Source organism: Glandiceps talaboti, chromosome 12 (assembly GCF_964340395.1).
Source record: "Glandiceps talaboti chromosome 12, keGlaTala1.1, whole genome shotgun sequence".
NCBI lineage: Eukaryota > Metazoa > Hemichordata > Enteropneusta > Spengelidae > Glandiceps > Glandiceps talaboti.
The window spans coordinates 19253527-19266208 of record NC_135560.1 but is presented as its reverse complement, the minus strand read 5'-3'; the positions used below and the strand labels follow the sequence as shown (position 1 = coordinate 19266208).

Genomic DNA, 12682 nt, shown 5'->3' with positions numbered 1-12682 from the left:
CTTGGGGCAAAAAAACACCCTTAATTTCAATACTCTGCCGGTAGCACAATGCTATAAACAGCTAACTTGTGAATTGGTATTTTCACTGACTTGTGCACATGGCAACTTGGAAAGACTTAAAACTACCCTCATTTTAATACATCCTTACTAAGTAATAGTATTTGGAGTGTCACAAATTATAATATACACTACGTAATCCCAGTTCCAATTTATTTTAAAGGCCCACAATTCAATCCCAGGTTCTCACGTTAGTGTTATCTTATAAGTTGAGCCATTAAGGTTAACATTAGATCATTCTTTTGTTATAGACAAACTGTTTCAATAGCTCTGCTAGACAATGTAAATTTTAAATATCTAAATATTAAGCCTACTTCAGACTGGTCCTTTAAATTAAAGTGGCCATATGAATGAGGATTGGATATAGATTTTTAATGTATACAACAATTTTATCATGGCTTCCTACTTGAAAAATCAATGTGAAACAACATTGACTAAGTCTATGTTTGTAACTCAATAAATTGCAAAATCATAATAAATTTCTAAAATATTTGTTATTGTACGTACAATAAAAAAAAATTTTACACAATTTTTATTAGCTTTTTGCAATGTAATGAATAACAAACACAGACTTGGTCAATGTTGTTTCACATTGATTTTTCAACAAGGAAGCCATAATAAAATTGGTTTTTAAATTAAAAATCCAAAATAAATAGCCACTCCTCATCCATAGTCACTTTAAAAGTGAACTATTTTAATAGCTATATGAAACTGTCATTGTATTTGTAGAAGGGTAGATATGAAAGACCTATCGTAATTTGGCTTTGAATAACTATTTACATAATATATTGGACATTTTTGCCTTATATGTATTTTGAAAATTTGGGATTTGCTTCTAAGAAAATTTTCATTACTTAGCATAGTTTGATGTTTGATAGAATCTGTACAAGTGAAAGCCAATCTCTTATCATAACCAAACGAGCTCAAACACTACGTCAATATCTATTATCAGAATTCTCAACTGATTTTGATACAACACAATATTTATGTTACTAAGACACATCAATACTGCCAGCTAGCTAGTAATTCTGATAATGATCAGACTTTTATCCTCCCCCTTATAAAGGTATTAAACAGTAAAAAAAAAAATAATCAAAAAACAATCACACTCTACTTTTCCTTCCCATCTTTCTTTTCTCATTTAAATCTAATCACTGCAAATGACTGTCACTACTTTTATTGGAGTAAACATTATAGACTACTTGTTGGCACTGTTGTCAAATCTAATGAATCTTAAGAAAACACAAATAACTCACTTTAAAAATGTACACAATAAGCAAATGATAACATGAATAATAGTCACTTTTCATTGTGTTTTGTCTCTAGAGGTTCAACTCATCTCAAAGATTTATTCGTGGATTTGTTTTTACATGCATGCACTTGTCTGTGAAACGACTGCAGTTTGACCCCTCTGTATGTAACACTGAGATTATAAAATGTGATAGAAGCCTGCCCAGCGGCAGCTATCATATGAACACAACGCAAGGGAACAGCTGATAAGCTGCAAATCTGGGCAAACAGAGCTTTTTCATCTTATCCCTATTCCCAAAGGATACAATTTGATAACTGAAAACACACAAATTCTTAAAAGACACACTATTAACTTCTCCTGGGATTCTGACTGCCTAGTCAACAGATCTCAAGTTGATCAGATTGTAGGAAGAACACGCAGAAACTTTCAATATGGTTCAACTTTCAAAAGAAAATCTGTTGTGTAGCCTGCAGGTCAAACATCTGTTCTGGCACACCTGATTTTGAGTTATTGTGTTATGTATATTTTGATCCATATATCTAATTATTTAGTTTGACCCTCCATGTTTTTTAGACAACATATAATAGATAGCCTGTCTCTGACACAAAGATTTGAGTATGCAAGTAAACTTAAAGCTGACAGACTTAAAGGGCAAGATTAATAATTCACTGTAGGGTAAAAAACTAAATATGGCTGACTACAAACACATGAAAATAAGAAACATACCTTATTTTATCTTTTTTTCTTTCAAAATAAGATGATTGTAACCCTAATTTCATTAAAAGATTTCTTGTACAAAATATTTACACGGCAAAGTCAACATACTTTTGATATTTTTGAGAGATTTTTTTGAACAAGTTAACCTGACACTAAAACAGTCTAATTTCTATGTTTTGTTTTCACCAAACATGATATACTAGTAAAATGTTTGATGGTTTTTGACAAATAACTTGCAAGTCATTCAGACTCTATTAAACAGTACTACAAATGAAACTGTACAATGCACAGTAACACAAACAATAATTGGTGAACAAGCTTATTCTAAACCACTGACTTCTAATATTGTTGACATAAATGCATATTTTAGTTTGGTCATGATAATAAATATTTCATGTCTTTCTATATACACCTGCTGTATACATAATGGAGTTATTACATCCATTGACTAGAATTTCAACTAGCCTAACAACTTACACTCACTCCCAACATTCATTATATTGCGTCTCTAGAGATTATGGAAATTTAACATGACTGACTTTAATGCTATAGGGCTATCTCTTTGATAAAATATTCTAACTTTAGCTAAGATGTTGTGCATGGATTATTAAATGTTCTAACTTTAGCTAAGATGTTTCATTATTTTTAGTCTGTTGAAAAATACATCAAATTTCTGATAAAAGTGGTTTACTCATTCTTATAGCTGATTACTAAGTTGTTAATGTTACATGTGTACACTCAGTCTGACTTGATGTCCATATGTAAACAAGTATAAGTATGGATAATAAATTGTTTGACAATAAATTATGAATTTGTGGAATACTGATGGGGTTTGATTTAATACTCTGTAATTACATTTCTATACATGTTTCAATAATTACAACAACAAAAGTTGAAAATGTCAAAAATTACGAAGAAACCATCAAAGTTACAGCTAGTGTGGTTTTAAAGCTGCTGGTCTCATCATAGACTACTTGGACAGATATCCATTGGTTACAAAGTTTAAACTTTAATCTTCCTTTAGCTATACATACTGTACCACTTAGAGACATTGGTGCAATAGACATTGATTTTTTTGAATACTGCCCCCTTGAGGGTTGAACATTTTTGGGGCTAATTAACCTAGATTCTGTAAAAACAGATTCCTGCATGAAATGTAGCTGATCCTCTCTGTAAGTTATAATTAGCCTGCTTCCAATACCTTGGTATTAACAGTTTAATGTATTACCCATTGTTTGGGGGAGCTTTTTAAAGCTACCCTGAAATAAACATGACAATCTGATACGACTACAGACGTCATAACTGTATACAGTTTCCCTTTGTTGCTTAGGTTGTATTGTGCCCCTATACAAGTCCTTGTTTCCACATATACTATACTTTTCGCCCTTTTATAGTGTTCTACTTTATTCTTAAAAATCAAGACTGCAATCTTTGTCAGGAATAAAATAGGTCGTCTGAGAATTCTGAAACGGATGTCATGTATTCTCTGGAGTATTTTCAATCAACTGCAGATTAAGAAAGTGTTTTGGTGTTTGTCCTACGAATTTATTCATATCTGCAGGCTTATTTACTGAAAATCTGTGATTAGGAAGATTTAGAGGTGGTTATATAAGCAACAAATAATGATGTCTATTCCTTTCACTTCAACCTACTACTTATTCAAGTATTCTTTTACCATTATTAATGGTTGGCACATCTCCTAAATCAATAAAGATCTTTACGTAGACCCTGATAAAGCTCTTTGCAAACTATCAATGAAGTGTTTGATAACAAGGTCTTGTTTGAAAGGGTCTGACTAGGCAAATATAGAGGTTTGGAAGTTTAGAAGTATGGTTGGTTGGACAACAAATACATTAATATGCGTTGTTATGTACAATTCAATTGTTGTTTGTATGGTAGAAACATTTCATTGACAGATAGAAAAAAAAGGTGCAAAATGAAAAAGTACTGAAATGATATATTACTCTGCTTCACAGAGCTTTAAAATGTGCCACCATTCCAAACAGTGCAAAAGTAAAATCCCCATCAAAAAATATTCTATCAATAAATGAAAAATTTTGAATATGAAAAAAGTGTGTCACTTTGCATGTTGCAATGCTGTGGAGTGTAGTGGAAAGAGAAACAAACAAACAAACTGCACAAAACACAAAAATGATAATAAATTAATATGATTGAATCAGATGATTGGTAATCAACATGATGACATGATGAACACAAGAATTACCTGTTCCTGTTGTGAGTCGAAGTGCCGCAGATGAACAGAGGATGAAAACAAGATGGCGGTCAGATTTCAGAATTCTATAAGTTGTTATTGGTCTACATTTGTGCATAATATGACATATGATAGTGCTGTTGGCAGTGCGGACTAGTAAAGTGTCTGCCCTAAGAAAGACTATAACTTGTGGTTAGTAAAACAGACACAACAAACATGTTGGACAACATACAGAGACATATACAAGAACAGATGACACAATTTATGCAATCATTCTACAGGCAATTTGGCAGAAACTACTTTTCTGTGTGCTTTCAGACAAAACTATCAAATACAAGGGGAGCGTTTCTTATTGGAAAAAAAAGGAAAAAAAAGATGCATAAAAGAAACTATTTGACTTTTTTCACAGACTCGGTTTCAAATGTGTAATAATTTTTTTAAAAAGTGTGAACCTTGATATTTAGGCTTCAGATGCAACAAATACTAGTATTAAACACCTGATTACTTGCATTTATTTGTAAGAAAAAGTTTCTTTTTTTTTAGATCTCTGATTTTACAAACTGCAAATCACAATCAAATTGTCGAATGCCAAATACAAGTACTGATACTGTCTAGACTACAATGACTGAACATATTTTACTGTAGGATAAACTTCTCTCAGTCATGCAGACACAAATTTGAAATTTGATACTTTTCCTGAATGGGGCATAAAAGTTATTAAACCATACATTCAATTTGGTGACATAAAGTGAGGCTGACACCTGTTAGGCTTATTTGATGCGATATATTTATACAAAGTGTAATTTGAGAAATGTTCATTTTACTATAATGGTAATTCTAGAAACCAAAAATGCTCCTGGACAAGTTAGATTAAATTATAATGCTGGCCTGTATTTGCATTTCACTGCATTTTGAATAAATGATAAATCAGAATAAATATTTGATTTCTTTCTGATAACTATAAAGATAACAACAATATGGAGTATAACATGGCAAACACATAACAATCGAAATTAAGATTGCAAGCTTTGCAGTGTATGCTGGAGGAACTACTGGTACATTACAGAAGTAGATAAGAATTTTTATGTTACGACACAGGGAATATAAAGCAATAGACTACATACAGTTCAAAACTTTTTACAAATATGTGCAAGTCAGAGGATTTTTTAGCAAAAACTTCCCAACAATAGTTTGAACTTTATAGTGCAAATTTAAGTATAGTTTGGTGAAAGTTACCAAATGAATGCAATTTTAACTCTCCAGTTTTGCATGCAAATCATGGTTCAAGATTCCTGTAAATTTTACCATATTTCTGTCGATCTCTCTCACTGTTCTCAATCTCACATGCTGTAATCTAGTCTCTAAATTTTGTCTTTTCTACCAAACATTTGAAAGCTCAAATTTGATGACATCAAAACACCCATTGACAAATTTCCTTTCTAGGCTAAGATATGTTAAGATCTGATTTGTTTTTATAGTTGTGTCCCAAAGCAGATACCATTCAGTGACTGTTTCATACGAAAATTGATGAACTGAAAAGCATGGGTGCATATGTACATGTATAAAATATTAGGATTATACAGTTAAAACCGACTAGATGTAAGCTTGTACTCAAGTAGACAATTCCAATTGAGCCTGTAAAATCCTTTGGAAATCTCACCAAAATCAAAATTATTCAAATATTACCTGGCTCTTGCAAATGACTGTTTTTCTTCTACAGGTGCTATAACTTTGGGCCGATGATTTGGCTGCAGTGTTCCTGATTCCAGATCCCGAAGATACCTAATGTAACAAAAATAAATGTTGTAAAAAGTGTTAATATCATACCTGTTACGTCATCATGTGTTATTATGTGTATATTATCATCATGATTTATTATAATTGAGGGGAGGGGTGGGGGGGAGGGTGACATGTAGTTCATCAAATGCAAGCCAACAGAACACATTGAAACTGCCTTGGATCACCATTCTATGTTTCAAAAACATTTTCACTAAATTTTTTAATAATAATATCCAAAACAATTTTGATTCTCACCTCAGATTCCAACACATTTGAACCAATATCAACCTCATTCCTAGTTATTCTAATATACTGCTTTGAAACTTTCCCCACTTCCCATTCCCTACCGATATTACTCAACACCCCCCCCCCACACACACACACAGTGATTCCCAACACGTCCATACATGTGCAGATTTGAACCCCTATCCCCATCATACTCTGATCAACATTCAATCCGTATCCCCTTCCCACACATCACTATCCTTGGGGTTAATTGATATGCCGACCAAACTACTCTGTCACCCAGCCTCCTCCACATCTCCTGGAGCCTTCCATATCTGAACAACTTTAAACCCCATACTCCAATATCTGATCCACAGTTCAAACCCACATCCCAATATCCAAAAATATTGGAAATCCTTTTTAAATAAATATTCATATAATCAAAGTCCTCTTGTTGTTAACACATTGTTTACAATCAAGGCCATTTTACCAAATCTCTTTATACAACAGTACTGAAATAGCATTTAAATCCTTCCTTGGAAAACACTGTTACATGCAAACTAACCCACAATGAATAGTAAATGGATGGCTTAAACCCTCCCTCATTGTGCTCTAGTCAAGAAAGGCCTGATTAATGTAAAACAGTTTTACAGAAACAGTTAGAATTTAATGCTTCAAGCATCTCTTTGTCTCAGGAAATGTTCATTCTTATCATCGAGTCTTCCATAAAGGATGCTACAACAGTCCTCTGGGCAATGGATATAACTTTCAACCTATGTCACTTTGAACAAACTCTATTTGTACAATGATTTTTCTCTCTCTCCAGTGCAAAAGTACGGTATTCTTCAGAATAGGCCTTTCAATGTTGCATAAAACTAAGTACATTCAATTTGATCAAGAAAAAAAAATTCACTAATTTAATAAAGGGAAAATTCATGTTGACATATACAAACAAAGGTGGCCTTCTTTGATTGGCTCAAGCACATTGGTAACCATGGAGAAGTGAAACAAACAGAGAAACAGAGGCAGCCATGTTTTTTTTTATGGCAGTGAACCTTAGTGGACGAATTGTTGTGGACAATTTGAGATTGCAACAATGTATAAATGTAAAGGATATACTGATAGTAATAACTACATATTTTGTTACAAAATCACAAAGAAATATACAAATAAAGATACTCAGTAGGCAAATATAATAAAGAATACCTCTACCATTGGGGGAAAGTTAGGGTCATATTTTGTTCTCTGTCAAGTTGTATATTAATTAAAAGTAAAGAGCTAGAGAGTGGTACTAATAGAACTATTTCAACCACCTGTAGCATAGAGATTAGATTTCAAGACATTTATGCATACAGAAGTACCTTGAACATCTTTTTTCCCCCTTTTTTAAAAACTTATATCTTGCAAACTCAAAAAGACTAAATTTTATGATTTTCTTTTCATCAAACTATTACTACAATTAGTATGCTACTATTGAAGTCACAAACTATTGGATGTAGAAATGAAAGTGTATTATTTGCCTGTCCTGATGCATGATGGGTAGTACATGTACCAGTACTTATCAAATTCCTGCACATTTCCTTCTTGATTCACTATTAGTATTATTCATTGGACTTACCACCAACAATGGACACATTTAGAATGTCAATGACTAAAGTCTCTACATACAGAATGACAAGTAAAGACACACTGCCTTCATCAATAGTATGTTACAACATTTTTTGTCATAAAAAATTATCTAAAATGGATTTGATCAGATGAAAATAATGACAAAACCAACCATACTTACATATCATTGCCTATGTCTTCTTGGATACTTTTCAAATTTGATGAACTATGAAATCAAAAAGAGAAAAAAAACAACTTTGAAACATCATTTTTTATTTACGTTTCTTGATAAACAACCGACAGAATTCATTGAGTAAGGATATATACTCATATCACCATCAACAAGAATTTACATACAGCCTGTGATCTGCATTCTGTTGACATTACCATATTTAGAATAAAATGACGAAACAGATCTTAGAAACCGTAAATTCTCCTAAAAGGGCAGATCTCTTTTTCGGCCATTAGTATCTACTTCACTGGATTCACACCTCCGTGCTGTATCATATGTCAACATTTACGACTTCAAATCATAATTTTTTTTTCTGATAAGGCATATTGATACACATTACAGATCCCATTTCTTAATACCCCTTTCACTGCTGTAATATCAGCTCTAACTGTAACTAAAATTAAGTCCATTTAATTGCAAATTTCTTGAGATTACAGAACATGAATTTCATCAAATTTGGTGAAGTACATGATCTAACAAATGTCATTCTTATATTGAAACTTTTACAACAAATAAATTGTCACAATCAATCATTACTATTTCTGCAGATTATTACATATTTATCAAAAAATGAATTCTTGATGACTGTCACACACTATCATATTAATAGAAGTCCTTGTATTCTAATCTACTGAGTACCTTTTTTAATAACCTATCCATTCCCATACCTTTAATTTCCCTTAGGCTTATTCCAAAAAATCAATATCCAACACTCGTAATATTCTTCTATTAAGAGCCACAGTATTGCATATATTTGCTTGTATTCTAAATTAAGAAAATTCTACATTTGTTTGTATTCAAGACACTTTGTTACGTGGTGCTTTCATTACTATGAGATTGCATCCACGCCGACTATAAATGTTGCATCTTGATGTCACAATTTAGTGTCCCCATTTCTCGTTCAAAGTTAATTACATTGTGAAAATAAAATGACCTTTTGATACAGTGTATATGGCATGAAGAGACTGAACATAAAGAAAACTACTTGGCTATATGAGAAGGAATGTTCATAGACTCTGGGTTCATTATGTATGTCTACACCTATATAGCCAGGTATCAAATGAAACGTCTATAAACTATATATCAATTTGTATATCTACAAAGTCTTGAAATCTTTTTACAAAGCTACTACAAGAGATTTCCTAAATTTTCTTAAATTTTCACAAAGCTGCTACAACAGATTTCCTAAAATTTCTTACATGGCTATGTTTTCTTACAATACACAAGGAAATACAATACAGTGTCAATACAAGATATATAGTTGATGGTTTGCAACCACGGAAGAGTCAAAGTATGTAAGTTATTCATCTATATTTCATTGCCTTTAGGATGACTATACTCTAGATGTTGGCATTATCAATATTCTTCTATCAAGCTCCTACCAAATCTAGATGTTATTAACTTACAATTTGTCTACACCTCAAATAACTGCTAGACATCAAACTATTGTACTAAAAATCAGAACTTATTTTCTTTAAAAATTGAATATCGTGTATTTTGAAACTGAATCCTAACATTCTCTTTTTCATTTTGTGAGACTTTAGGTTCTCAGACCCTCTTCTTGTATAATTTGCAACCTCTGTGATGTCATTAGGGGTCAAAGGTCAAGGAATGATGTGTTTTTACAAATCAATATCTTGCTACTACAATGCAGTACTGTGTATTTAATGAATCAACAAGAATATAGGCTGTGTACAGTATTAAATGCCCTCCTTTAACATAAGGGTCATTTACCACATTCGCTATCATTCATCATGACTTTAATATACTGAAGCAAACACCATGAATTAATCACACAGGTTTGAATTATACAGTGCAAGACTCAATCTTCTTGCTTGCTATCTCTGATCAACGTTTCACTTTTAGAAATATCACAAACTGGGCATCAAATAATCATGAAGAAAACCACTTTAAGGAATGAGTGTACTTGTAGCACAACTCTATTAGCGGCGATTGTCCATGTATTAAAAACACCAAGATGACACATTTCAGAACGTTTTACTGTAGATGTGTACTGTACATCTTACTTCCGTAAAATGTGCAATGAATTAGAAACATTTAAGATTCTATAGTTGACTATAGAATTCATGCCGAGTGTCAGAGTTCAGGCTTTACAATTAAGTATCAAATGCTACAATAATTAAGGACAAAAAACTCATTTTTTATTAAATTTTTTAAACAAAAACTGACTAATATATATATATTTATCAAATGTCATCCAGTTCAGATATCCAAAGGAGATATTTATTGAGTCAAATGTCATCTATACCCTCAATTTTGTTGACAAAGTAAAACTTTTTTTTGACATCAATTCAATATATTTCCTAAAAACCATAATGTTATTTTCACTTTTAGATAATGCCTCATAGTCCAAAGACACAATGTTTAAGATTCAAACTCAAGTAAAGACATTTTTTTTTTTTTAAATCTTGCGATTCATTTTTTTGTCATCTCCATTTTTACAAAATTAGCTCAATTGAAAAACTTGAGACATAAATTTCAAAGGAGACTAATTCCTACAAAATGGCTGCCATTGTTCATCTAGAACTTGTGATAAATATATTCAAGTATTCACCCACACAATGGAATAAAAGAAAACTGTTTCTAAGTCAACGTTTTATCTAGGTAATAAAATATTATCATGTCCCCTCTCCTCATCAAGTTCAGTTAAAACTAGGTAACCACGGCAAATATTACAAAACCTGTAAACCTCCTCAGTTATAGAACATCAGACTGATACAAATTACATTCCAGACTCCAAATCACAGTCCTACATGAACAGCTTATTGGAGTGACGTGCTCATGAGAACGTCTTATGTTGTCGCCCAGCAACGATAAACATTTTCAGTGTGATTTGCATAATTGCTTGTAATACTAACACAATACCTCTCTTTCAACATTATTCTTGCGATGTTTTTCAATTTCTTATATGAAATTGACACTAAAAAATCAATATTCTCTCTGACTGATAAAAAGCATGAAGCAATTTTCAACTTCAGTTTTCTGTACTTTTATGACCTCTTTTTAAAAAATGTTTGATTGACATTTGACAAACTTGTGGATGGGTCTTCCCAGTTAATGTCAGCGTTCCAATCGGGAGTTTTGCAGAATGAAATATCTTGGATAGATTTCAACATGTTCATGTATAAGAAAACCAATTTAGTAATGAAAACTAAATTTGATTAAAATGATCAATAACAGTACGTTGTTTCTGACATTCATGAAAAGAGTTCATATTTTCTACCTCAGCAACTTCCACCTTTTATGGCTTCAACCTGATTTCACTTGTGGATGAAAACTACTGCATTTTTCTTTTTTTGTTCTATAAATTCGTTTGGCTTTTTAAAAAAAAGTATTCATATATTCATTTTATTATCATTATCATCTTTATGTGATAGGGCAGTAAAAGAAGATGAACGTTTTTGAATTCCTCTGTCATTTTACTGATCACATAAAAAAATGCACAGGGATGTAGCTAATTTTAAAAGTAGCAAGTAAAATTGAAAAAGTGGTTAGTAATACGTATGAAGGAAATCCATGAATTTATCTGATAAACAAAGAATTTTTAAACACAAATTTCTGATTAAAATAGATTACAACAAATTGAAAAGTAGTCAGTTGTCTTTGTTCACTACTGGCACTACCTGTATTCCTGCAATACTAGTGTGAGAAGTTTACCATAGTTTTTATTCTCTGCACATTTATTTTACATCCTTAGTAAACAAACTTTTATCATTAAGTAAAAATTACTAAATTTCAATATTTTCACCATAGTTATAATAAAACCTAAGTTATCAAGTAGGGGAAACCTTAGAATGAAATGATAAAACAAATTTTGGCATATTTTTAGGGAACAACTGCTGTAAAACTTGACCAAGTTTATCTTTTGATAACATGTTCCCTTTCTTATATTAAACTTTGTCAAAACTTAACCATTGAAACAAATAGCCCTTGACGATGACTGGTAATACATCTATTTTACCTTTTAGTGTCGGTATACTCTTAGCTTTTGATAAAACATCACCTTTGTACATTTTTTCATTAATGTTTATAATATTGACCATCAAATGCAAAGTTGACGATCTTTTCATTTGAAAATTCAAAAATGCCTCTTTGATGACTGATCTATTAAAACCTAATAACATAAGGGGTCACTTTTTAACCGAGAGTATAAAAAGAATAAGGGTCACTTTTTAGCCAGGTCTTTAGTATAAAAAGAATACTTCTATTTACATTATATAGCACTGAACTGGGTCAGATGTATTAGTGACAAAAGTTTTGAAAACACATACCACTAGAAGTTAACCTAACATGTTTGGGTTAAATTGCACTTTATTATCACCTCACAAAATCCATTTTATAGGCCTTTTTTTTGTGAAAGGGCAAGTTTTTTGTTTCTGACAATATCTACAAAAAATACAAGATGACACTTGTGTGAGTTTTGTACATTTACTGTCACAGGACATACTTATATATACACGCTATAATGCACTTACTCATATGAGTACCAAATCTGATCCATTTAATCTCACCATATACAATGTAATGTACTTTCTTTTGCTTTTATATATTGTTTGTTTGATGCTATTTTTGGCTTTAG

At 31.7% G+C, this 12682-nt stretch overlaps 1 protein-coding gene across 1 annotated transcript in view; it reads right to left on the bottom strand.

The window, feature by feature from the left end:
* Positions 1–12682, bottom strand: part of LOC144443302 (sodium/calcium exchanger 1-like) — an 81638-nt gene that overhangs the window by 26839 nt on the left and 42117 nt on the right. Inside the window, exons 4-5 of the mRNA XM_078132741.1 lie at positions 8032–8076; positions 5925–6020 (exon numbers count right to left, since the gene is read on the bottom strand). Coding sequence (XP_077988867.1) covers positions 5925–6020; positions 8032–8076 — 141 coding nt within the window. The remainder of the gene's footprint in view (positions 1–5924; positions 6021–8031; positions 8077–12682) is intronic.